Here is a 27,395-nt window from a genome sequence, read left to right as displayed (position 1 = left end):
TCCTTTTCCATAGAATTCTTATTTATGGAGTTAGTTTTTATATCCTGCTTTTCTCTACTTGAAGGAGTCTCAAAGTGGCTAAAAATCTCCTTTCCCTTCCACCCCCACAACAGACACCTTGTGAGGTAGGTGGGGCTGAGAGAGTTCAGAGAGAAGTGTGACTGGCCCAAGGTCACCCAGCAGCTGCATGTGGAGGAGCGGGGAAGCGAACCCAGCTCACCAGATTAGAGTCCACCGCTCTTAACTACTACACCACAGAAACGTATCTCTTAAAACTCTGGAGCAAGCTGTTCAGTTCAGCCTCATAGTGATACTGATTTGTGGAGGGAAGGTTGGTGATGAGCAAGATCTGTTCCCATTTCCCAACACAGAGACCATAGAGCAGTTTCTTTTGGGGGCTGAACCTGCAGAGTATTTCTGTTCAGAATTTCCGTGGCAGAAATTGGCTAAGTGCCTTTATAAACATTCAGCTTCTCAAATCGAACCCCATCATGAAACTTTCAGGTGTAGCTGTTGGAGGTGGAGGGCAGAGAAGGTGCTAGTCCTTACCTCCCTCCTCCCAGCCTATCATTGCCCAATGGGCTGAATTTCAGGGCTTTTGCATGTAAAGGGCAAGCTTGTTCTTTACTTGTTTAGACTCTTTAAACTTGGAAACAGATATTTGGCTCCATGACCAAAATGACCAAAAGGGTCAGCTTCTAGAGGACTGGAAAGATCATAATTGTACTTCCCCTACCCTCAGCCCTAACTCCGTTGAGTATTTTTTGTTATGAGACTGAGTGTTTGGGGCTGATGCTGTAGCATTCTTGTCTGGGGGCTTGATGGAAAAACAGAAAAGTGACCCTCACCTAACTCTCCAATGCCCTTCAACAAGAATGCTGTAGGAAATATTGCTAAGCCCAAAGGGAGGCAAGAATTTGCTTCAGCTCACCTTGTTAATGGCAGAGCAAAAGCTATGCGTGTGTCATTCTCAATCAGTCTACTTTCAGGACTGATTTTAGAACCCTCTTATATCAGGCCACATGGTCACTGGAGGTGGCCCCATCATGCAAACATGACTATCCACACAGGGACCATCTATTTTTGTTTTTTTTCCTGATACTGGATTTTAAGTTACAGTTACATCTTTTAAAACAGCTGTCAGTATATCACACTGTATTCCACTTGCCTTCCAAAGGAACACGTGGCTCTCCCCACATAGCGGGTTAGGTTGAGACTGCTGATCCAAAGTAATCAGTAATTTTTACGGTAATTACAATCCTGCTTTCCCTTGTACCAGCTTACCTTGACTTCAGTAAGGCCTTTGAAAAGGTCCCCCATGATATTATTGCAAAACAGCTAGTAAAATGTGGGCTAGACAAAGCTACTGTTAGGTGGATTTGTAATTGGTTGATGGGCTGAACCCAAAGAGTGCTCATCAGTGGCTCACCTTCATCCTGGAAAAAAATGACTACTGGGGTTCCACAAGGTTCTGTCCTGGGCCTGGTGCTATTCAATATTTTTATAAATGATTTGGATGATGGAATAGAGGGTGTGCTAATCAGATTTGCAAATGACTGCAAACTGGGAGGGGTTGCTAATACACCAGAGGACAGGGTCAGAACTCAAAATGACCTGAATAGCCTAGAGAGCTGGGCCAAAACCAACAATATGGAGTTCAATAGGGAGAAATGTAAGGTACTGCACCTGGATAGAAAAAATGAAATGCACAGGTGGGGGACACTTGGCTTGACAACAGTACCTGTGAAAGGGATCTGGGAGTCTTAGTCGACCACAAGCTGAATATGAGTCAACAGTGTGATGTGGCAGCTAAGAATGCCAATGCAATTCTGGGCTGCATCAATAGGAGTATAGTGTCTAGATCAAGTGAAGGAATGCTACCACACTATTCTGGTTGGTTGGTCAGACCACACCTGAAATACTGTGTCCAGTTGAAGAAGGATATTGTCAATTTGGAGCATGTCCAGAGGAGGGTGACCAAAATGTAAAAGGTCTGGAATTCAAGCCCTATGAGGAGAGACATAGGGAGCTGGATTTGTTTAATCTAGAGAAGAGAAGATTAAGGAGTGACATGATAGCCATGTTTAAATATTTGATGGGATGTCATGTTGAAGAGGGAGCAAGCTTGTTTTCTGCTGTTCTAGAGACTAGGATGCAGAATAATGGATTCAAACTATAGGAAAAGAGATTCCACCTGGGCGTGGTAATCCAGTCAGGGAAAAAGGGAGGCATACTATGTTTAGGGCACCGTTTCCAGCCCCTTCCCCTTTTAGTGGATCCTAAAAAGGGCTGCTCAGTCATGGATACAGCTGCTGAGCTGCTCAACGGCCTCATTCCTTGAGTCAGAACAACTGACCGCCCATGTGTCGGTTCATGACTAGGGGCTTCACATTCCTGCCACAGTAGCCATTTAGTGATGGCCATGGGGGGAGGGTTTGGGGGGGTTGGGTTTGGTTTTTGGAAGACGCCTGTGCGTGAATTTGTTTTATGTGTGTAGATTAGTGCACGCTGACCAACGCACAGTCTTCGCAGTAGGGCTCTGTTCTGATGGCATGAGTAGTCACGACAAACTGGTGGATCCTATCTGCTGCAGCCTTCATCCGCCTTCAGAGCCGTTGTAACACACTGCTTGTTATCACCCGCCTGTTCTGCCGTTGAGGACTTCTTGGACCATTCTTTGTCTAACTCCTTCCCTGTTATGTACTAAGCTTGGATCCTAGAACAATAGGCAAGTAGGATCCTAGAATGCAAGAACTGATTGGCTTGCAGGAAAAGACCAATCAGGCTCCTGGAGGGAAGCAGAATCAGCTAGTCAGATGGGACTCATTGTGTGAATAATGTATATAAAAGCCTGAGGTTTGGGGGGGGAATTCAATCACTGTTTTACAAGCTGCAATAAAGAGCATGAAATCACTACAGGACTCTGAGCATATTTAATTTTCTTTGACCTTACCACCTTGGGTGACCCTGCTGGGAGTATGAGATTCCCAACGGCTTCGCTCACAAGGGTCATAGGAATGTGCAAGCCCACTCACCATGACAAGTGAGAGAACTGAGATAGATTGCACTGAGCCCTGGTTCTCATTAGACAAAGCATTCCACCAAAAAGGCTCTGGCTCTGGTTGAGGACAGCTGGATATGTTTTGGGCCAGGGACCACCAGTAGGTTGCTGTTAGATGAGCGTCACACTCATGGGGGGTGTATTGGAAGAGAATTCCCACAGATAAGAAAGGTCACAGACTGTTTAGGGCCTTAAAGATTAGCACCAAAACATTGAACCTGATTCGATACTCCACCTGGAGCCAATCCAGCTGATGAACAACCAACTGAATGTGGGCTCTCCACAAAGTCCAAGTAAGAACTCATGCATCTGCATTTTAGACCATTTGGAGTTTCTGGAGCAGTCTCAAGGGTAGCCCTGCATATCTCTCTCTCTCTCTCTCTCTCTCTCTCACACACACACACACACACACACACATTTATACCCTGCACTCCCCGGCTCAGGTGTACAGCAAGTTAAAGTAGTCTAGTCTGCAGGTGACTACTGCATGGATCACCATGGCTAGGTTGGAAAGGGACAGGTACGGTACCAATCTCCTAACCTGACATAGATTCAAAAATTCCAGTTTGGCTACATTTGTGACCAATGCCTCCATAGAGACAGAAGCATCCAGGATCACACCGGGACTCCTGATAGCGGCTACAGGTGACTATTGCGCCCCATTAAGAGCTGGGAGCTGGCAAACCAAACTGGAATTATTCGGGCCCAGCCATTGGACGCCCATCTTTAATGGATTGAGATTCAGCCGACTCAGTTTCCTCCATCCCAGCACACCCACCTAAAAAATGGCCAATATACCCAGGGTAGCATCTGGCAGTAGATCCATGATGTTTGTGGTCAGATCTGTGGTTATGTACAAGATATCTGAATAAAGGGTGAATTTGGGGTTCCCCAATGCAAAAAGTGTGATGATCCATGAGGATCCATGCTTCAAAACCACGTTTTTGAGCCATGGAGTGGCCAGGAAGCTGTGGATCCGTGTTTTTTGTGGTGCAGGCTGTGCCCATGGCCATGATGTGTGATTTGACAGTGAGTTTGGGTTGGCAAATGGAAAATGCGTGAGGATCCATAAGGATCCATGCTTTGAAATCACGTTTTTGGGCCACGGTATGGCCAGGAACCCGTGTATCCGAGTTTTTTGTGGTGCAAGCTGTGTCCCATGGCATGAAGTGTGATTTGACAGTGATTTAGGGGTGGCCCAGTGCAAAAAGTGTGAGGATCCACGAGGATCCGTGCTTCAAAACTACATTTTTGGGCTATGGTGTCGCCAGGAAGCCATGGATCCGTGATTTTTGTGGTGCAGGTTGTGCCCCTGGCCATGATGTGTGATTTGACGGTGAATTTGGGCTGATCTAGTGCAAAAATCAACAGGATCCATGAGGATCCATGCTTCGGAACCACGTTTTTGGGCCACGGTATGGCCAGGCAGGCGTGGATCCGAGTTTTTTGTGGTGTAGGCTGTGCCCCTTGGTATGATATGTGATTTGACAGTGGGTTTGGGTTGGCCCAATGCAAAAAGCGTGAGGATCCATGAGGATCCGTGCTTCAAAACCACGTTTTTGGGCCACGGTATGGCCAGGAAGCCGTGGATCCTATTTTTTTGTGGTGCAAGTTGTATCCCTGGCCATGATGTGTGATTTGAATTTGGGCTGATCTAGTGCAAAAAGCGTGAGGATCCATGAGGATCCGTGCTTCAAAACCACATTTTTGGGCCACAGTATGACCAGGAAGCCATGGATCCATGATTTTTGTGGTGCAGGCTGTGCCCCTGGACATGATGTGTGATTTAACGGTGTGTTTGGGTTGGCCCAATGCAAAAAGCGTGAGGATCCATGAGGATCCGTGCTTCAAAACCACGTTTTTGGGCAGTGGTATGAACAGGAAGCTGTGGATCCTAGATTTCTTTGGTGCAAGTTGTATCCCTGGACATGATGTGTGATTTGACAGTGAGTTTGGGCTGGCCCAATGCAAAAAGTGTGAGGATCCATGAGGATCCGTGGTTCGGAACCACGTTTTTGGGCCACAGTATGGCCAGGAAGCCGTGGATCCGTGATTTTTGTGGTGGATGCTGTGCCCCTGGCCATGAAGTTTGATCTGATGATGACTTTGGGCTGATCTTGTGCAAAAATCATGAAGATCCATGGGAATCCATGCTTCAAAACCACGTTTTTGGGCCACGGTATGGCCAGGCAGGCATGCATCCGAGTTTTTTGTGGTGGATGTTGTGCCCCTGGCCATGATATGTGATTTGACAGGGAGTTTGGGTTGGCCCAATGCAAAAAGCGTGAGGATCCATGAGGATCCGTGCTTCAAAACCACGTTTTTGGGCCATGGAGTGGCCAGGAAGCCGTGGATCCGAGTTTTTTGTGGTGTAAGCTATGCCCCTGGACATGATGTGTGATTTGACAGTGAGTTTGGGTTGGCCCAATGCAAAAAGCGTGAGGATCCATGAGGATCCGTGCTTCGAAACCACGTTTTTGGGCCACGGTATGGTCAGGAAGCCGTGGATCTGAGTTTTTTGTGGTGCAGGCAGTGACCCTGGACATGATGTGTGATTTGCCAGTGAGTTTGGGTTGGCCCAATGCAAAAAGCGTGAGGATCCATGAGGATCCGTGCTTTGGAACCACGTTTTTGGGCCATGGAGTGGCCAGGCAGGCGTGGATCTGAGTTTTTTGTGGTGCAGGCTGTGCCCCTGGGAATGATGTGTGATTTGACGGTGAGTTTGGGGTGGCCCAATGCAAAAAGCGTGAGGATCCATGAGGATCCGTGCTTCGGAACCACGTTTTTGGGCCATGGAGTGGCCAGGAAGCCGTGGATCCGAGTTTTTTGTGGTGCAGGCAGTGACCCTGGACATGATGTGTGATTTGCCAGTGAGTTTGGGTTGGCCCAATGCAAAAAGAGTGAGGATCCATGAGGATCCGTGCTTTAAAACCACGTTTTTGGGCCATGGAGTGGCCAGGCAGGCGTGGATCTGAGTTTTTTGTGGTGCAGGCTGTGCCCCTGGGAATGATGTGTGATTTGACGGTGAGTTTGGGCTGATCTAGTGCAAAAAGCGTGAGGATCCATGAGGATCCGTGCTTTGGAACCACGTTTTTGGGCCATGGAGTGGCCAGGAAGCCGTGGATCTGAGTTTTTTGTGGTGCAGGCAGTGCCCCTGGACATGATGTGTGATTTGACGGTGAGTTTGGGGTGGCCCAATGCAAAAAGCGTGAGGATCCATGAGGATCCGTGCTTCGGAACCACGTTTTTGGGCCTTGGAGTGGCCAGGAAGCCGTGGATCCGAGTTTTCTGTGGTGCAGGCTCTGCCCCTGGACATGATGTGTGATTTGACGGTGAGTTTGGGTTGGCCCAATGCAAAAAGCGTGAGGATCCATGAGGATCCGTGCTTCAAAACCACGTTTTTGGGCCACGGTATGGTCAGTAAGCCATGGATCCGTGATTTTTGTGGTGCAGGCAGTGCCCCTGGACATGATGTGTGATTTGACGGTGAGTTTGGGGTGGCCCAATGCAAAAAGCGTGAGGATCCATGAGGATCCGTGCTTCAAAACCACGTTTTTGGGCCACGGTATGGTCAGTAAGCCGTGGATCCGTGATTTTTGTGGTGCAGGCTGTGCCCCTGGACATGATGTGTGATTTGATGGTGAGTTTGGGGTGGCCCAATGCAAAAAGCATGATGATCCATGAGGATCCGTTCTTGAAAACCACGTTTTTGGGCCTTGGAGTGGCCAGGAAGCCGTGGATCCGTGATTTTTGTGGTGGATGCTGTGCCCATGGCCATGATGTTTGATCTGATGGTGACTTTGGGCTGATCTAGTGCAAAAATCATGAGGATTCATGAGGATCCGTGCTTCGGAACCACGTTTTTGGGCCAGGGCGTGGCCAGGCAGGTGTGGATCTGAGTTTTTTGTGGTGCAGGCTGTGCCCCTGGGAATGATGTGTGATTTGACGGTGAGTTTGGGGTGGCCCAATGCAAAAAGCGTGAGGATCCATGAGGATCCGTGCTTCGGAACCACGTTTTTGGGCCATGGAGTGGCCAGGAAGCCGTGGATCCGAGTTTTTTGTGGTGCAGGCAGTGACCCTGGACATGATGTGTGATTTGCCAGTGAGTTTGGGTTGGCCCAATGCAAAAAGAGTGAGGATCCATGAGGATCCGTGCTTTAAAACCACGTTTTTGGGCCATGGAGTGGCCAGGCAGGCGTGGATCTGAGTTTTTTGTGGTGCAGGCTGTGCCCCTGGGAATGATGTGTGATTTGACGGTGAGTTTGGGCTGATCTAGTGCAAAAAGCGTGAGGATCCATGAGGATCCGTGCTTTGGAACCACGTTTTTGGGCCATGGAGTGGCCAGGAAGCCGTGGATCTGAGTTTTTTGTGGTGCAGGCAGTGCCCCTGGACATGATGTGTGATTTGACGGTGAGTTTGGGGTGGCCCAATGCAAAAAGCGTGAGGATCCATGAGGATCCGTGCTTCGGAACCACGTTTTTGGGCCTTGGAGTGGCCAGGAAGCCGTGGATCCGAGTTTTCTGTGGTGCAGGCTCTGCCCCTGGACATGATGTGTGATTTGACGGTGAGTTTGGGTTGGCCCAATGCAAAAAGCGTGAGGATCCATGAGGATCCGTGCTTCAAAACCACGTTTTTGGGCCACGGTATGGTCAGTAAGCCATGGATCCGTGATTTTTGTGGTGCAGGCAGTGCCCCTGGACATGATGTGTGATTTGACGGTGAGTTTGGGGTGGCCCAATGCAAAAAGCGTGAGGATCCATGAGGATCCGTGCTTCAAAACCACGTTTTTGGGCCACGGTATGGTCAGTAAGCCGTGGATCCGTGATTTTTGTGGTGCAGGCTGTGCCCCTGGACATGATGTGTGATTTGATGGTGAGTTTGGGGTGGCCCAATGCAAAAAGCATGATGATCCATGAGGATCCGTTCTTGAAAACCACGTTTTTGGGCCTTGGAGTGGCCAGGAAGCCGTGGATCCGTGATTTTTGTGGTGGATGCTGTGCCCATGGCCATGATGTTTGATCTGATGGTGACTTTGGGCTGATCTAGTGCAAAAATCATGAGGATTCATGAGGATCCGTGCTTCGGAACCACGTTTTTGGGCCAGGGCGTGGCCAGGCAGGTGTGGATCTGAGTTTTTTGTGGTGCAGGCTGTGCCCCTGGGAATGATGTGTGATTTGACGGTGAGTTTGGGGTGGCCCAATGCAAAAAGCGTGAGGATCCATGAGGATCCGTGCTTCGGAACCACGTTTTTGGGCCATGGAGTGGCCAGGAAGCCGTGGATCCGAGTTTTTTGTGGTGCAGGCAGTGACCCTGGACATGATGTGTGATTTGCCAGTGAGTTTGGGTTGGCCCAATGCAAAAAGAGTGAGGATCCATGAGGATCCGTGCTTTAAAACCACGTTTTTGGGCCATGGAGTGGCCAGGCAGGCGTGGATCTGAGTTTTTTGTGGTGCAGGCTGTGCCCCTGGGAATGATGTGTGATTTGACGGTGAGTTTGGGCTGATCTAGTGCAAAAAGCGTGAGGATCCATGAGGATCCGTGCTTTGGAACCACGTTTTTGGGCCATGGAGTGGCCAGGAAGCCGTGGATCTGAGTTTTTTGTGGTGCAGGCAGTGCCCCTGGACATGATGTGTGATTTGACGGTGAGTTTGGGGTGGCCCAATGCAAAAAGCGTGAGGATCCATGAGGATCCGTGCTTCGGAACCACGTTTTTGGGCCTTGGAGTGGCCAGGAAGCCGTGGATCCGAGTTTTCTGTGGTGCAGGCTCTGCCCCTGGACATGATGTGTGATTTGACGGTGAGTTTGGGTTGGCCCAATGCAAAAAGCGTGAGGATCCATGAGGATCCGTGCTTCAAAACCACGTTTTTGGGCCACGGTATGGTCAGTAAGCCATGGATCCGTGATTTTTGTGGTGCAGGCAGTGCCCCTGGACATGATGTGTGATTTGACGGTGAGTTTGGGGTGGCCCAATGCAAAAAGCGTGAGGATCCATGAGGATCCGTGCTTCAAAACCACGTTTTTGGGCCACGGTATGGTCAGTAAGCCGTGGATCCGTGATTTTTGTGGTGCAGGCTGTGCCCCTGGACATGATGTGTGATTTGATGGTGAGTTTGGGGTGGCCCAATGCAAAAAGCATGATGATCCATGAGGATCCGTTCTTGAAAACCACGTTTTTGGGCCTTGGAGTGGCCAGGAAGCCGTGGATCCGTGATTTTTGTGGTGGATGCTGTGCCCATGGCCATGATGTTTGATCTGATGGTGACTTTGGGCTGATCTAGTGCAAAAATCATGAGGATTCATGAGGATCCGTGCTTCGGAACCACGTTTTTGGGCCAGGGCGTGGCCAGGCAGGTGTGGATCCGAGTTTTTTGTGGTGTAGGCTGTGCTCCTTACTATGGTATGTGATTTGACGGTGAGTTTGGGTTGGCCCGATGCAGAAAGCGTGTGGATCCATGAAGATCCGTTCTTGAAAACAACGTTTTTGGGCCACGGTTTCGCCAGGAAGCCGTGGATCCGTGATTTTTGTGGTGGATGCTGTGCCCATGGCCATGATCTTTGATCTGATGGTGACTTTGGGCTGATCTAGTGGAAAAATCATGAGGATCCATGAGGATCCGTGTTTTTTAACCATGTTTTTGCGCCCCTGCGCCCCCCCCGAAACAGTGGATGCGTGATTTTTTTGATGCTTTCTACAGAGTAAGACATGGTCTACAATATCATGGTTGTTTTATTTAATTTGAATGAAAAAATCATATGAATTCATGAGGATCCGTGTAGATCCGCCTTTTACCTTTTTCCGCAGGTTCCTAAGATCGGGCTGCTCATCATAGGTATTTAAAACACCGTTATAAATTCCCCACCAAGCCTCGGCTGTGCTGCAAAGGGATTAACACCCCAAATACATTTTGTCTGCGGAGTTGCGGTGATCATGGAAACCAGCTTGGTACCTAGAAATAGAATTTATTTATATAAAGCACGTGTCAAGAAAATAAACACCACCTAATACTTTTATTGGGGAGATTACATATAAATATAAGTATAATCTGTGCAATTATTATGATTTTTAAAAGGGTGCAGAAATACATTTAGAATTAAGAGAAAATGTGGTTATGTATGTATGTATGTATGTGTTTATGTATGCACTCATCAGCCTGGGGATTTGTTTCCAGTGCCAAAATCGGGCTCCCACAAAAGGGTGGGCTCGGTGACCCTCGGGATCCTGTCCAATTCTGCAGTTCCGATTCTAGGATTCTATAAAGTGAGTTTAAAAAAGGCACCGGCGCGCTGCTGGCTGCAAACCCTGCTTCCTTCACCCTTTTTCATTTCATTTCATTTCATTTCATTTCATTTCTCTTTTCTTTTCTTTTTTGCAGGGGGGCTGCCGGTTGCAAACCCTCCTTCCTCTGCTTCGAGGTTGGGCGCCCGTGTGCCAGGCGACGCTTTAGCCGCTTGCCCTGCGCGCGGGGTTGGACTAGATGACCCCGGGTGTTCCCCCTTCCAAGCCTCCGTGATCACCGCTCTTTGGCGCGCGGTCCTTTGGCCTTGGGGGGCGGGGCGCCGGGCGAAGCCCCGCCTCCCCTTCCCGTGGCCAGGCTCCTCCCCTCGCCTGGGATTGGTCGGGCGTCGGAGGCGTCGGCGCGGCTGGGGCCCGGCGGCGAGCTGCGTGGGATGCCCTCGGCTGCGGAGCCCGAGGCGGAGCTGAGGAGAAGTTGGCCGGGGGCCCGAGAGGCCATGGCGGTCAGTGGGGGACAGGGGGCACCCCTTACTCAAACGGGGGGAGGGCTGGGCTGGGCTGGCCGGCATCCCACCCCCCGCAGTAAGGCGGCCCGGCGCCTCTGCCGGGTGGTGGTTTGGCTTGCTCCCGAGTAAGCACGGGCAGAGTGGCAGGCCCTCACAGCTTGGGTGGGAGGGGGCCCGCTTCTGGTCTCTGGGTGGGTGGGTGGGACTCGGGACAAGAGCCCTTCTTATTTATTAAACTTGTATACCTGAGGAGGGGTTGGAGGGGGGTGAATGGGGGTGGGGGACCGCTTCTGGTCTCTGGCTGGGGGGAGGTGGGACTCGGGACAGGAGCCCTTCTTCACTTATTTATTAAACTTCTAAACCTGGGGGTGTAGGAGGGTAGGGGGTATAGGGAGTGGGGGTATAGGGGCGTGGGGTAGGGGTTCGTTGAGGGTGGCGTGTATGGGGTGGTGGGTGACCGCTTCTGATCTCTAGCTGGCTGGCTGGGACTCTGGAGTGGAGCCTTTCTTCATTTTTTTAAAATAAAAAAATTCCTTCCAGTAGCACCTTAAAGACCAACTGAGTTAGTTCTTGGTATGAGCTTTCGTGTGCATGCACACTTCTTCAGATACACTGAAACAGAAGTTGCCAGATCCTTCTATATAGTGAGAAGGTGGGGAGGGGTATTACTCAGAAGGGTGGTGGGAATGGGAGATTGGCAGATAGCTGAGATGAGCCTCTTGACGACTCTTAACGACTGCAATAGGTCTTACAGGAAAAGGCAAGGGGTGAGAAGGTGAAAAATGGCTTAGTCATGTATAATGAGATAAGAATCCAATGTCTTTGTTCAGGCCAGGTCTCTCCATGGTTTTAAGTTTGGTAATGAGTTGCAATTCAGCAGCTTCTCTTTCCAGTCTATTTCTGAAATTCCTTTGTAGTGAAACAGCTACTTTGAGATCTTGTATAGAATGTCCTGGGAGACTGAAGTGTTCTCCTACTGGTTTCTCTGTTTTGTGATTCTTGATGTCAGATTTATGTCCGTTTATTCTTTGGCGTAAGGTTTGGCCTGTTTGTCCAATATAGAGAGCTGAAGGACACTGTTGGCATTTGATGGCATACACAATGTTAGACGATGAGCAATTAAATAGTCCCGAGATGGTATGTGTGATGTTGTTGGGGCCAGTAATGGTGTTGTCCGGGTGTATGTGGCAGCAAAGTTGGCATCTGGGTTTATTGCAGGCTCTGGTGCCAGTGTCCGTGTTAAGTCTGGTTGTAGTATTATTGTGGGTTAGGAGTTGTTTAAGATTGGGTGGCTGTCTGTAGGCAATGAAAGGTCTTTCTCCCAGAGCTTGAGAAAGAGAACTGTCATTGTCCAGGAGAGGTTGTAGATCTCTGATGATGCGTTGTACTGTTTTAACTTGGGAGCTGTATGTGATGACTAGAGGTGTTTTGTTATTTTCTTTCTTTTAATTATTGAATTTGTATACCGCCCCTCGGTTTAAAGATCTTGAGGCGGTCCACGAAGTAGAGAACGAAACCCATAATAATAATAATAAGTTTATTTATACCCCGCCCTCCCCAGCCAAGACTGGGCTCAGGGCGGCTAACACCAAATATATAAACAATTGATTGAAATACAGCTTAAAAAAACAAGGTTAAAATACTGTACAACATCAAAACGTTAAAATTAAAATACAGAAGAGAACCACCAAGTTGGGAATTGGCAGCCTCGTGTTGTGTGTTGAGGAAAGGGCATGGAAAAGGAGGCGCTAGGCAAGCGCATGGAGGTCACAGGCTTTCCGTGGCTCCTCTTGGTAGAGTTGGAAGGGACCCCCAAGGGTCATCCAGCCCAACCCCCTTGTAAGGCGGGGATCTTTTGCTAGCCGGCATCCCACCCCCCGCAGTAAGGCGGCCCGGCGCCTCTACCAGGTGGTGGTTTGGCTTGCTCCCGCATAAGCACGGGCAGAGTTGCAGGCCCTCACAGCTTGGGTGGGAGGGGGCCCGCTTCTGGTCTCTGGGTGGGGGGAGGTGGGACTTGGGACAGGAGCCTTTCTCCATTGTTATTTATTATACCACATAACACCGGTCTTGAAAGATCTACACTAGCTCTCAGTACGTTTCCAAGCACAGTTCAAAGTGTTGGTGTTGACCTTTAAAGCCCTAAACGGCCTCAGCCCAGTATACCTGAAGGAGCATTTACACCCCCATTGTCCAGCCCGGACACTGAGGTCCAGCGCTGAGGGCCTTATGGCGGTTCCCTCGCTACGAGAAGCCAAGTTACAGGGAACCAGGCAGAGGGCCTTCTCGGTGGTGGCACCCGCCCTGTGGAACGCCCTCCCACCAGATGTCAAAGAGAAAAACAACTACCAGACTTTTAGAAGACATCTGAAGGCAGACCTGTTTAGGGAAGCTTTTAATGTTTAATATTGTATTTTAATATTCTGTTGGAAGCCACCCAGAGTGGCTGGGGAAACCCAGTCAGATGGGCGGTGTGTAAATAATATATTATTGTTATTATTAAACTTGTATACCTGGGGTGTAGGAGGGTAGGGGGTACAGGGAATGGGGGTATAGGGGCATGGGGTAGGGGTTGGAGGGTGTATGGGGTGGTGGTGGACCGCTTCTGGTATGTAGCTGGCTGGCTGGGACTTCGGAGTTAAGCCTTTCTTCTTTTTTTTTATTTATTGAATTTGTATACCGCCCCTCGGTTCAAAGATCTTGAGGCGGTCCATGAAACCCAAAATACAGAAGGGAACCACGAAGTTGGGAATTGGCAGCCTCATGTTGTGCGTTGAGGAAAGGGCATGGAAAAGGAGGCTCTAGGCAAGCACATGGATGACACAGGCTTTCTGTGGCTCCTCCTTAGGGTAGCTTATAATGGTAGAGTTGGAAGGGACCCCCAAGGGTCATCTAGCCCAACCCCCTTGTAAGGCTCTTTTTGCCCAATGAATCCGCCACCCTGAGATTAAGAGCCCCACGCTCTACTGACTGCTCTATGGAGGGGTTATGTACTACCTTTAGGATTAGCCTCTGAATAATGGTTGCTGGGGAGCGTTGTTATGTTCATATTATAATAATTATCATCATCATCATTCTGTTGATTTATACCCTGCCTTTTGCCTTGACAGGGACACAAAGCAGCTTATGAATAAAATAAGAACAGCAAAAAACATGGGGGGGGGGGGAGAGGAAATCATTAACAAACAATTAAACATTAATAGAATTAAAACTGTGTGTGTATTAAAAACAGATAAAAATGGCATAGTACCAGCCCTCTCATTAAAAGCGGTCAGTTCCTCAAAGCCTGCTGGAATATGAAGGTCTTCACCTGCCAGCAGAAGGACACCAATGAAGGATCCTGCTTAACCTTGCTAGGGAGGGAGCGCCAAAGTCTGGGAGCAACCACCGAGAAGGCCTTGCTTGCGGACTTCTTGTAGGCATCTAGCTGGCCAGGAAGTTAGATGGGACGGGCTTTAATCTGATCCAGCAGAACTCTTCTCATGTTCTTATGCTTTTAAGTCAGCTGGAGAGTCAACTAATAGTCAGTTGCTGGCCTTCAGTTGTTCAGCTGCTGCTTACTCCCAGACAAGTGGCCTTATTTCAAAGCCAATGCCACTATATTCTCAGAGATGCTACAGTGAGAATGTTGCCACTGCTGTTGGGTGGGTTGGGTCTGGAATGTTCCGTGATCTTCCGTTGACTGATTTCTCAATACTGAGAATGGTCAGTATTTTGTGAGAAGCGCGGCTGAAGATCTGATTGTTTCCAGGCGTGAAATTGCAATGGAAATCTTGATTTCCTAGCCATGTTCCTGTCAATGACAAGCACTTCTGAAGTCCCAAAGGACCCCCTTAAATATCTGAAATTGAAATTGATGGGATTTAAGGCACGAGCCTCTCAAAAGCAGTATTTTACATGTAACTAACAGCGCAATTCTATACATCCTTTTTGGAAGTGAATTCACTCTCTTCAGTGGGACGATTCCCTAGCAAGTGTGTTTGAAGCCACAATAATACCTGGATAAGTCACTGCCATTATCCTTGCGCAGCTTAATGTATAGATCAAAAATCCCATGGGTTTGCGTTCTTGAGTATTTGAGTGGCTGGTTTGTGATGACAACATTAATTCATAATATTGTAATTTAATAATTACATTACATAGGATTGCAGTGTCAGTGTACCGAAAACGCAACATAACAGACTAATGTATTCGGAAGGTACATTACGTGTAATAAACCAGGGTGATATTTTGTGAGGTTTTACATGAGATTCCTGAGATGCTCATTTAAGCATGGTGACGTATAACTGAAGACACCCATATAAGTATTCTCTTACGAGATTTACTGCAAAGTAACAAATTCCTCAAGACACGAGGAACAACTTTCTGGTAGTATTAGCAGTTTGACAGTGGAAAAGATAGCTTTGGAATGTTGTAGACACTTTTTCAGTGAGATTGATAAGTATTCGCGTGAGGGATGCTGTAGCTGTGGTTTTTCTGCACTGACGGGGTTGGGCTAGGTTGCCTTTGAGGTCCCTTAAAGGTAAAGGGACCCCTGACCATTAGGTCCAGTCGTGACCGACTCTGGGGTTGCGGTTCTCATCTCGCTTTATTGGCCGAGGGAGTCGGCGTACAGCTTCTGGATCAAGTGGCCAGCATGACTAAGCCGCTTCTGGCGAACCAGAGCAGCACACGGAAACGCCGTTTACCTTCCCGCCGGAGCGGTACCTATTTATCTACTTGCACTTTGATGTGCTTTCGAACTGCTAGGTTGGCAGGAGCAGGGACTGAGCAACGGGAGCTCACCCCATTGCGGGGATTCGAACCGCCGACCTTCTGATCGGCAAGTCCTAGGCTCTGTGGTATAACCCACAGCACCACCCCCATCCCCATTGAGCCCCTTTGAGGTCAATTGACCTGCATTGAGGTCCCTTACATTTCTATAACTAGTTGAAATCATGCACAGTTGTCACAAGACTTCCAACGGGCTTAAACATGTGAGAGGCATTGTAGAACATTGGTGTTAAATTGCAACTTGTTGAGCATTTTGACCGATACCATTTATGAAAGTAAATCCTAAATTGAGCATTAAAAATATATATTATGTCTTTGCTGGGGATAATGTGTCTCATTTAAAGGCTTTTTCTTTTAACATTGCACTGTTTTTCTTTGAAGATGCACCCTGTGCTGAAAGCCTTTGTTTGTGGCTCCATCAGTGGGACCTGCTCTACCCTGCTATTCCAGCCTCTAGACTTGCTTAAAACCCGCCTGCAGACCCTACAGCCATCTGTCAATGGGTAAGCATTTGATATTTCAAGAAGAGACGCTTACGCCCTTGGTGTTAGAGGTTTGGAATAGAGACAGAATGAGAACAGAAGAGGGTGAAAGGTGTTTGGCAAATGAAGTAGGAAAGGTCTTCCAAAAGGTGTTGCAAGACCATGAGGGGAAAGAGCATATTTCAGCCTCCGTTTTTAATCTAATAAATGCATTTATATGGTGGTCTCAGTCAGTAGATAGCCAGGATGATTAATAATTAGTAATTATGATTATGGGCTGTGACTTTGCAATCACCCTGGCTTACAATGAGGTTTCCAAACTTAAAAAATCATCCCGATTGTATGTCTGAGCCAGTCATGTTTTGAGTGACTGATCTAGCTAGAACTATCTTAAAAAACATGGATCATTTTTACTGGAAGCCCCGAAAAGCCATTCCCACTGAAACAGCAAGTACTCTAGATACCATGAACTGAAATGTAAGCACATGCCAAAGTAGCCTATTGGCCTTTTCACGTGGTGTTTCCATAAACTAATATGTTAGTGGTAAATAGAGAAGAATGGCAGGATTCAAGCCTCTTTGTGTATTAAATGGACATCGAATAACTTGTTCAGAGAAGCAGGAATGGCTTGGTATACCTGCTCATCTCTGGAGGGCTTTGGCCAATGGAAGGAGGAAAGGATTATTTTGCAGTGTGTTTCCTATCAACAGACTTGTGATTATGTGTGCCTGTTTTTAACCTCTGATTGGGTTTCCTTGCAGATCAGGCCGTGTTGGCATGGTAACTCTGTTCTTTAAGGTGGTTCGCACAGAAAGTATACTGGGGCTGTGGAAGGGTGTTTCTCCGGTAAGTTGCCTAAATAAAACAGCGTTTTTCTTTTCTTTTGGATTCGTTGGAGTTAACCTCATTTGTCTCCTTGTGAGATGAACACCCTATTAACAGAAATAAATGAACGTGACTAACTTAGTTCCATTAATCTCCATGGTTCTGCTCAGAGTAGGTCTAAGATTGTAGAAAATGTAGCCTCGTGTTTATGGTGTCTTGAATTGTGAGCCAGCCACGTAGCTTGAAAAGAAATGCCGTATTTTTCGCCCCATAAGACGCACCTAGTTTTTAGAGGAGGAAAGGGGGAAAGCCCCTTTTTTTGAGGATCAGCTCAAAGTTGTTGAGCTTACTTTGCAAAGGGAAAAAATCCTGTTTTTATGGGGTTCAACTCACAGTTTTGCAGCTTCTTTAGGAAAGCAAAGGGAGCCGTTTCTACAGTTTCCAGACAGATAAACTAATCAGCCAGTCACATGTCGCTGGGGAAACAGCCTCCGTCTGCAGCACATTCAACAATGGAGGCCTGGGCAAGGAGGCGGGGCCGGAAAGGGAGCCAGCGATCGACCACACATTCGCTCCATAAGACGCACAGACATTTCCCCTTACTTTTTAGGAGGAAAAAGTGCATCTTATGGAGTGAAAAATACGGTAAATATGCAGTAGAATTTCCGTTGTGGTCTTACCACTAAATATTTTCTCTCTCCCCACTGTTGCCCTTTCATCTCTTCACAGTCCTTTGCAAGATGTATCCCAGGAGTAGGGATTTACTTCAGCACCTTATATATGATAAAGCAGCATTTTCTGCTGGATCGTTCTCCTACAGCCCTGGAGTCTGTTTTGCTGGGTGGAACCTCACGTACTGTAGCTGTGGTTTGCATGTTGCCTATCACTGTAGTGAAAACACGGTATGAGGTGAGTTTTGTAACCTTTTTTTTTTTTAATGGCTGTACTAGTCCCTCAACCGGTCCGTATAGGTCAGTTGCTGCCCTTCAACTATACAGCCCGAGGACACTTTCCTTGTTAGGTGTTAAATTTCACTTTTGTGTTTGGTTTGCAGTGTGGAAGGTACGGCTATGAAAGCATTTATGGAGCCCTGAGGAGCATCTATCGGTCAGAAAGTGTCCAGGGCTTGTTTAGCGGTCTGACTGCAACACTCCTGCGTGATGCGCCCTTTTCTGGCATTTACTTGATGTTCTACACACAAACCAAAAAGATAGCACCGTATGGTAAGGGTGGTTGTAATGTTGTCCTCACAGCTTCCTGTTCCCGGAATTTAAATTGCAGGGTTTAGCTGTGGTACATCAGGCTTTTCCAACAGGATCAGGATGAGCCATTGAAGTATTTATTCACCTGGTTAGCCAGAGAATGAGCTGCGTGACTGAATGGTGGGTTGACAGGCCACATTTCATTATTTGTAGCAATGTAATTTTGCTTGGAGAATATTTGCTATGCACCAGTCATTGTTGGTGTACATAACTGCAGATTGTTACACTCGAGAGAGTTGGCAGAGTTTTGGAGACGTGTCATCTTCTTGTCACCTGATAATTGGTGAAGAATATTTCTATGCACGATTGTTTCTGTGATTGAAATTTCGTCGTGGTGGATGCTGCTTCTAAAACACTCCTTTTAAACATAGTCCTTTGCCTATATAGTCTGTTCTATGCCTGGTCTCTTTGCAACCCTGTCTTAAGCATGTTTACTTAAAAGAAAAAAATGTCTGTTGCATAATAGAATTGCGGCCTTACTCTGCAGGGGGGAAACACCATGATGTAATCTGCTGAGTAATCTGTTTAGTCAGCTACCTAGCGGTGCCAGATTAGCACTGAACACTGTAAGGTCCAGGAAGTTACAGCAGAGCACATTTCTGAGTCAGCAATGGGATGATGCCACAATGAAGTTGAATGCCATTGAAGCTGGCTTGGCAGACACCTTTTACTTTATTTACTTGTATGTCTTAATAGGACTGTGACAAACGCTCAACACTGGTTAGTACTTGATCGAAATGTCAGAGCCCGTTTGAAAGCATGCTGCAGGGAAATCAAACTTGAAAGTCATAAGGACGGAGCTACATTTAATGAACAGGATTATGTTAGGTTCATTTATTTCAGTGGGTTTGCTTTGAGTAAAAACTTGCTCAGAATAGGGCAAGGCACATGGCAAGGTTTGGGAGGAATAGGCAAATTTGGGTAAGGGGACTGGCTAGTTTTGGGATAATTTTAAAAATAGGACAAGGAAGATGGAGCAAGCAGCTCTGTATATAAAATGAAGCTAGATTTAAGTGGGGGAACAGTTAGGCAAATGTGACAAGTTGCTTAAGGAAGCTGAAATCTCCTTTTATCCAAGTACTTTTTAGGTGGAATAAGTGGCTGTTACTGAGGTTTTAAGATGATTAAGAAAGATTTGGCATAAGACTTTGTGACCCTTCTTTTCTCCTGCGGAAAGCTAATTGTGAAATGGTTTTTTCCTCGTTCTTTTCCAGACCAAGTGGACCCAGCACTCTCACCTTTAGTGAACTTTGGCTGCGGGACTGTTGCAGGGATTCTGGCATCGCTGGCAACTCAGCCTGCTGACGTCATCAAAACCCACGTGCAGGTGTCATCCGACAAACACCTCCGGATGCGCCAAGCCATTGCCTTCATCTTCAGGGTAAGGTTGAGTTTGCTCATTAACTAATCACATTTTTATACTGTTATTTTTTTCTAAGGCTTTGCAGCTATGTTTCAGGCAAGAGTAGACTGGTGTCATCGGCTGTTCTTATTTTTATCTGTAAGCCTCCTTGAGTCCCTTTTAGGGGGGAAAGGCAAAATAATAACAGATTCTCAGAAACGCAGTTTGAGCTTGGATAAGACTTTGGCCTCACAGCTTGTTCTTATCTGTAGCCCCCCAAAACTGCTAGTGAGTGTTCAGTGATGTGAGCAACTCTCTTCCCAGAAAGGTGCACTATACCACTATATCTGACCATTGGACCTAGAGCTCAGTATCGTTTATGTACTGAAACTGGGAACTTTTACATGCAAACCCTGTTCACACATTGTGACCCATTCTCTAGGCTTGCTATCTCCTCACTCTCCCCTCCAAAACTATACTGAATTTTACAAATTCAGTATAGAATCACTGCACATCAACCTTTTGGACTTAGCATACGTTGTTCTGACTTTACAATTTTGTTTCGGTGTTGCAAAATTGTGAGAGTGTTGTTTTGTGTATGCATAGACCTTCCCTGACATCTTCCTACATGTGGAGAGCTTGCCCACTGCAGTACAGTTGTACCTTGGAAATTGAACGTCTTGGCACTCGTGCGTTTTGGCTCATGAATGCCGCAAACCTGGAAATTGGTGTTGCAGTTTGCGAATGTTCTTTGGAACCCGAACATCCGGCACGGCTTCTGATTGGCCGCAGGAGCTTCCTACAGCCAATCAGAAGCCGCGCCTTGGTTTCTGAACGTTTTGGAAGTCGAATGGACTTCCGGAATGGATTCCGTTTGACTTCTGAAGTACGACTGTACCAGGTCTAAATAAAAAAATTCCTTCCAGTAGCACCTTAAAGACCAACTAAGTTACTTCTTGGTATGAGCTTTCGTGTGCATGCACACTTCTACCAGGTCTGAAAGAGTACTTTGGCTCTTAAACTGGCAGAGCGTACTTTGATGACAGATATAATTTCATGAATAGTTAATTATAGGATCTGGATGTGCTACTTTCAGGGTTTTTTATCACTCTTGGCTTGCTTTCAGACTGAAGCAATTCTGGGCTAGCTCTGCTCTGGGAACAAATGGTTGTAAACCATATCTTTGTCCTTTGGACACACAATTAAAAGGGAGAAAGATAACACAACCCTTCCCAAGAAATTTATCTAGTTTAGAAATATTTCATTAAGCTAAGGTATCACCGAATGATGCACTTGGGTCTAGATGCACAAGTATATCCTGTTGAATAATTCCTAGCATCGTTCAAAAAGTAGCTATTGAACAGTTTCTTTTGTTAGGTTTCTATTCTGATCAGCTGGACCCATCCAAAATGTTTTTGTCTTCGCAAGTAAGAGAATCTGTCAAGTTCCTTCATCAGCATTTGTGCCTAAGCATTGTTGTGTCCATAAGGCAAATGCTTGCCCCTTTTTTGTAAGCATTTGGTATATATTTTGCTATCTGCAACATGAGAATACCTTACTTGGGACTCTGAAGTTATGGTACAGACACACTGCTATCTAGGTTAAGGGAACAAGAACAAGGCATAGGGTTGGCTCAAAGGACTATCTGCTTAATGAATGCACACATGAATTTCCTTCCTTCTCACCTGCCTGGCTAGGGTCATAATTATATTGACCATTCTGGCTTCTTCCTGCTGTTTCTGTTGGGTGGGTGGAAGTCCTGTTGCAACAGTCGTTTGAATAAAGACCAGGCCTACTGGCTGCTGTTTTGCTCCTAATAATAATAATAATATTGACCATTCTTAACCCTGACGAAAATATACACAACTCCGTTTCAGAAACCTGGATTTCCTTTAAACACACTTCTGAAACAGTTTGAGCACCCCCAGATTCCTTTCATCCAGCTTTAGTAAGAAACCCAGAGAAAGGAATGTGGAGCGTTGTTAACATTTAGTACCATGTGATAATTTTCATTATGTGATCCTTGCCTAGCTAATGCTAAACCCATAGGTAACAGAGGGAGTGTCTTATTATTATTATTTTTATTATTTTATTATTTTCAATTATATATATTTCAATAATTTTATAATCATTTTGACATTTCAAAACTTGACTTCCTTCCCCCTCTTTCTGCGGTTCCTTAAACTTATTTTTAATATTTTCTGCATATCCAAATTAACTTAATTTACTCATTTATTCATCTACGCACTTTAAATATATACTCTTATAAAACTGCAGGTTATTACAGTAATCCTGCCAATGTTCCTATCTCTTTACAATTTATTTGTAAATATTCACTAAACCATTTCCATTCTTTTATAAAAACGTTTTCTGGATTTCTTATTTTATCGGTAAGTTTTCCCATTTCTGCGTATTCCATAAGTTTTTGTATCCATTCTCCTTTTGCTGGGACCACTTCTTCTTTCCATTTTTGGGCAAGTAACATTCTTGCCGCTGTAGTCACATACATTAATAAATTTCTATACAGTTTAGGTAGTTCTGTCCCTATAATTCCCAAAAGGAAAGCTTCTGGGGTATTTTTACAAAGAAGGAGAGTCTCTAGACAGAATAAAAACCTGATGCAGAAGCAGATAGGAGAAATGATAGCAGCTGTGACAGCTTTGGAAAACGTTGACCATTCATTCAGGTTTGGGGTTTTTTTCTTAGAAAATCCTTTAACCACCCTAACCTTTAATTTCTAACCGAAAATCAAACTTGGTGAACATTTGCTGCAGCATTAATGTGCCTTGCTGAAGGGTTTGCATGCTTAAGAGTAACAACGACACTTGCTTCTTTCTCCTCCTACAGGATTACGGATTAATAGGCTTTTTCCGAGGTGCCGTCCCAAGAGCTTTGCGACGAACACTGATGGCGGCCATGGCGTGGACTGTCTATGAACAGATGATGTCTAAAATGGGCTTAAAATCCTGAGTGAGTTCTGCCAAAGAACAAAGCGGCCTAATCCAGTTCTTCCACTCGCTGCAGTTGCTTTGTGAAACTGGTGATCTGATCCATATGGGAGGTGACTTGCACCCGTTTATGGGGTAACGCTGCCCAAGCCTGTGGACCAGGCTTTTATAAGTGAGACAGAGGGGAGCCAAATATTGCTTTGGTCATGACGGGAAGAGCATTCCAGGGAGACTTTGCCATACCTGACATACGAGTGCACTTCTTGGTGTCAGGTGCATGTGTCAGACGTGCTGCTAAGGCCCACCTTATTCAGAAGAACCCTTTTCCAGAAGTCCTCTTCGGCCTGAGCCACTTCCAAAGAGAACACAGGAAAGACTCAAGAAAGCGGTGTTGGCGTGGCTGAACCTAGCACCCCGAACCGGTGACTCCTAAATTGTGTGCTGACTCTCCTGCCTGCTCTCCTCTTGAGTAATGCGTTCTGCTTGTACGCCCAACAAAACAGGGTAAAGAGGAGAGGCGACAGGAAGTGTGTCTGTTTCAGTGTGTCTGGTGCAGTTGGTAAGAAAGAACAAACAGTGCCATTGCCGGAAAGCAACAGTGGGACGCAGAGATTTAGCATTCCTTATAATAAGGGCAGGGAGCCTGTAGCCTTCCAGCTGTTTGTTGGACTGCAAATCCCATCATCCCTATTACCAGAAAAAACAAACCTGATTATTTATTACTAGTGTTGGCTGAGGCTGGTGGGAGTTGATAGTACTAATGGAAGGATACAGGTTCCCCCTCCTTGCCTTGTGGGATTGCTTTAGTGTGCCAAACCCTGTAGACAGTGAGTTTAAATGGTTGCCATTAAGCACTCCTGTGTCTCTTCAGTCTTCCTCTGTGTGCACGAAACAGTGGAAGAACAAATCTACTTAAGGCACAACTCAGGAGTCAGATGCTGGGACAAATCCCTCTTAAGCTATCTGTTTAAATGTTGCTGTTAGTCCAGCTGCCTTCGGCAAGGGAGATTGTCCTATCTTGCTGTTATTTAGCTTTCTCCTAGCTGAGTATTGCCTGACTTTTCCCCTTCTTTGTACTCCTTGCTCCAGCGATCAGCATCGGAGGCCATGCCGCAGTTGTCTTTTGTGTGAATAAATTAGAGTGGGTGAAAAGCAAACTGGGGACAGAATGGCATTTAAAGTATATTTGTGTTGTCATATGTCTGTACTTTCCATGTTCATAAGAAACCTGGTCCAAAGATCTGTGGCCTTGGAAGCATGTTGAAAGGACTTGGTGATCTCTTTGGCCTCTGAAAGGACTGTGTTTGACTTTGGAGTGCTTGGAGAAACTTGTTTTGGCCATTTATTTTATTATTGGAAGCACTGAATTTTTAAATTGCTGATTAAAAAGAAAAAGAAAAAAGCTTGCAGGCATAATTTTCTTTCCAACTTAGATTCTTCTAGTTTAGTTTTGGTGGTTCCAATACTTCAACAGTTAAAGGTTTGACAGTTATAATGCCCTAAACAGATTAGTAGTAAACCTGTGAATCACCTGCGAGGCTGAGTAATTTTAATTGGGCTTAAGGCTGACTTTCAAAGACTCATCTGGCCTTCAGCAATGTGCATGGATAAGTCAAAGCTCTAGCAGTCAGAAAATGTATGTACCAGATGTGAAAAATCAAGTGAGTCTTCACAACTAAATATCTCATCAAGGTCTCATGGACTTGAGTTCCAGAACAAAATTATTTATTTTATTCATTTCAACAATATATAAATTGTCTAAATACAATAATCTGCATGTGGTATACAACAGTACAGAAAAGGTACAAATCCATTAAAACTATAAAAATAAAACTACAGTATAAAATCAAACTATAAAAATCAAACTTATGTTAAAATTCCTTCTGAAGTTTTAAAAAAATGTCTTCAATAGGCAATGGAGATTCAGCTGGGCCCAGGGTGCTTGTCTGACCTCAACTGGAAGGGAGTTCTAGAAGGTTGGGCCTACAATTCTAAATGCACGGCTTCCTAGATATGAGCCATGCCTCTGATGGCAAGATCTAATCAATCTGGAGTTTATTATATTGGTTGCAGGGAAAGATGCGCTCTTGTGTTCTATACGTGCTCAGTCTAAAGAAGGGAGTGGAAAATGCAAAACTTGGAAAATCTTAAAATGGAAGCCACATCCATAGAAATAGCAACAAAGCCCACATATCAGCATATTTATTTGTTTTCATGAAATTCATACACCGCTTGCTTGTTAAAAAAACATACCTCGAAGCAGTTTACAAAAAGATAAAACAATACAATTGAGAAAAATTCACAACCATACTTCAAAACAAGCAAAAGTTGCAATACTAAAACAGATAAAGATTACCTCTTCACAACCTTCCCTCTCCTATACATTGTATAGAGTGGGGTTGCGCTGTGGATTTGAACTCGGGGCTTGCTGCATGTACAGCATGGAGTCGTTCTCTGGGGTTGGGGGAAACAAATGCCCCGTGATGTGTCTGATACCAGTCTCTGCTGGGGGTATGTGGTTAGGGAACTAGGTGCTGGAGGGCTTAGAATCCTAGACGTTCCCTCTTTTGCTGCTTCTGTGTCTGTTTTTGGCTATCCATGCAAAACATGAATGAGGCTATATTGCTGTAACTGCTCTCTACGTTGCTGAAACGAGTCATTGATTTTCCTAGTTCATGTGCACCACCCGGTTCATGTCGTTCAATCTTATTTTAAGTGGTGAGAAAATCTGCCTGTGGTTGTCTCATAGATGAAACAATGGATAGCTCAGTTGGTTAAGAGTGTGGTGCTGATAACGCCAAGGTTGCAGGTTGGATCTCCGTATGGGACAGCTGCATATTCCTGCATTGCAAGTTGGACTAGATGATTCTCAGGGTCCCCTCCAACGCTACATTTCTGCGATTCTAGGACTTCTATAGCGTTTTTACATCAAAACAGCCCTAGTGTAATCAAGAGACCCGTGGTGGTTGCCTTTGCAGGTTCTACCTGTGCTTTATGTGTTCATAAATTGCTTAAGTGCCAACCACACATTTGAAATGGAAAGAGGTTTAATAGATTGTTGTAGAACTGGGTGATCATGGAGCCGAATTGGGTAAAGAAAGCTTCAAACACAGACTGCACTGCAGCTGGTGGTTGCTAGCATACTGTTGAGGAAACAGTGCTTGCGTGATGGTAATGATGTATTCAGCTCTTTTCATCCCTGGGATTAAGAGCTTCATGCCATATCCTCTGACATTTCTCCAATGAATATAGGGGCCTCCTACAGAAAAGAGGGACATTCTGGGATCAAATTAAAAATCCCAACAGAACAGCAACAAGGCAGGCTGGACGCCTTATCTCGACTTAAGTATAGAAGCAGAGGCGGTACGTAATACTAGTTTTGAGGATCTGAGCAAACAGTTTGCAATTAGGGAAAAGTAGGAGGAAGTTTTTCAAATGTAAATAAAGTGGAAGTATACAAAAATAATCATTATTTTCCATCTTACTAGGTTTTGTTTCATTTCAAAAAAACAAAAGTTTATTATTTTTTATATTTTGAAGTCGATATATATGGGCGCAACAAAATGTTTTTAAGTCCTTAGGGCCTCTAAAGGTCTTAATCCAGCTATGCTCTGCCTAGGGGCAGCTGCTGAACAAGCTGTCTTATCTGTCTTATCAGAAGGAAGTTGGGTGGAGATGCTTTTTGCTTATCAGCCCCAAACAGCCGCAGACCGCAGGAGAGGTTATAGCAACAAACAGTCAAAACAGCACCTTGCACCTAATGGAATATCCTGTGTTTTTGAGGGGAAGATTGGGGCAAGTGGAGTATACCTGTGGCTATACAGTGGTGCCCCGCAAGATGAATGCCTCGCAAGACGGAAAACCCGCTAGACGAAAGGGTTTTCCCTTTTGGAGGTGCTTCGCAAAACGAATTTCCTATGGGCTTGCTTCGCAAGACGACAATGCCTTGCGAGTTCCTGCGGGTTTTTTCCCCTCCCCCCCTTTTTCTAAGCCGCTAAGCCGCTTATCAGCTGATCCGATCAGCAGATAAGCCGCTAAAAGCCGCTAATAGTGCTAATCCGCTAATCCGTCAATGGGCTTGCTTTGCAAGACGAAAAAAACGCTAGACGAAGAGAATCACAGAACGGATTCTTTTCGTCTTGCGAGGCACCACTGTATCTTGAAAGCAATTTGCCGCACCCCAAAGAATGGTGGGCACTTTAGTTTACCCCTCACAGAGTTAAATTTCCCAGCAACCCTTAAGAAACCACAGTACCCAGATTTGGGGGGGGGGTGTTGAATGTGCTTTAAAGATGCAGCCTGTGTTGTGTGTCCTTTTCGAGTGGCAAACTGTAGTACACATCCTTGTTCCTTACACAGCAGAACTGTTGCAGTTAGCAGACTGCCTCAGCATTTATTTTCACATACCTTTATATGCTGATTTGCGTAAGCTTCTTTTGGAGCAGGGGTCAGCAACCTTCTTCAGCCGTGGGCCGGTCCACCGTCCCTCAGACCATGTGGTGGGCCGGACTATTTTTTTTTGGGGGGGGGGAATGAATGAATTCCCATGCCCTACAAATATAATAAAAGCACACATTCTACTCATGTAAAAACATCAGGCAGGCCCCACAAATAACCCAGAGATGCATTTTAAATAAGAGGGCACATTCTACTCATGTAAAAACATGCCGATTCCTGGACCGTCCGCGGGCCGGATTGAGAAGGCGAATGGGCCGCATCTGGCCTACGGGCCTTAGGTTGCCCACCCCTGTTTTGGAGAGTCATCATTTTCCTGAGCAAGGCTGTTTAAAGCCTTTTTGCTCATCACAGACACGGAAAAGGCTGGAAATGTTTGTCCCTTACTGATGTATGCACAACAACAATGCAAAATTTAGACCGTTTCTGCTGGTCTGCTTCTTCTTTTGTACAGACAGAGACAAAAACCTTCCACTAAAATTCCTCACATACCTCTCAAATACAAACATA

General features: G+C 45.9%; 2 protein-coding genes across 5 annotated transcripts in view; one reads left to right on the top strand and one right to left on the bottom strand.

Moving 5' to 3' along the window:
• LOC310689926 (CX3C chemokine receptor 1-like) overlaps nt 1-10,391 on the bottom strand; it is a 31,126-nt gene extending 20,735 nt beyond the window's left edge. Inside the window, exon 1 of the mRNA XM_083468499.1 lies at nt 10,205-10,391. The gene's annotated coding sequence lies outside the window, so the exon portion shown is untranslated. The remainder of the gene's footprint in view (nt 1-10,204) is intronic.
• Nucleotides 1-25,914, top strand: part of SLC25A38 (solute carrier family 25 member 38) — a 30,608-nt gene extending 4,694 nt beyond the window's left edge. The window contains exons 2-8 of one of the 4 annotated variants that reach the window (XM_083468523.1): nt 10,435-10,798; nt 15,953-16,074; nt 16,815-16,899; nt 17,608-17,787; nt 17,933-18,101; nt 19,355-19,521; nt 22,330-25,914. In XM_083468523.1, coding sequence (XP_083324649.1) covers nt 10,730-10,798; nt 15,953-16,074; nt 16,815-16,899; nt 17,608-17,787; nt 17,933-18,101; nt 19,355-19,521; nt 22,330-22,452 — 915 coding nt within the window. In that variant the 5' untranslated portion in view covers nt 10,435-10,729 and the 3' untranslated portion in view covers nt 22,453-25,914. Of the gene's footprint in view, nt 1-10,434; nt 10,927-15,952; nt 16,075-16,814; nt 16,900-17,607; nt 17,788-17,932; nt 18,102-19,354; nt 20,384-20,476 lie in introns of those variants that run through there. The other 3 variants (XR_014517721.1, XM_083468524.1, XM_083468525.1) reach the window with 3 other exon arrangements.
• The last annotated feature ends 1,481 nt before the right edge of the window (nt 25,915-27,395 follow it).

This window comes from Podarcis liolepis, assembly GCF_965112155.1.
Source record: "Podarcis liolepis genome assembly, chromosome: 12".
Classification (NCBI taxonomy): Eukaryota; Metazoa; Chordata; class Lepidosauria; order Squamata; family Lacertidae; genus Podarcis; species Podarcis liolepis.
This window is presented reverse-complemented; position numbering and strand designations above follow the sequence as displayed.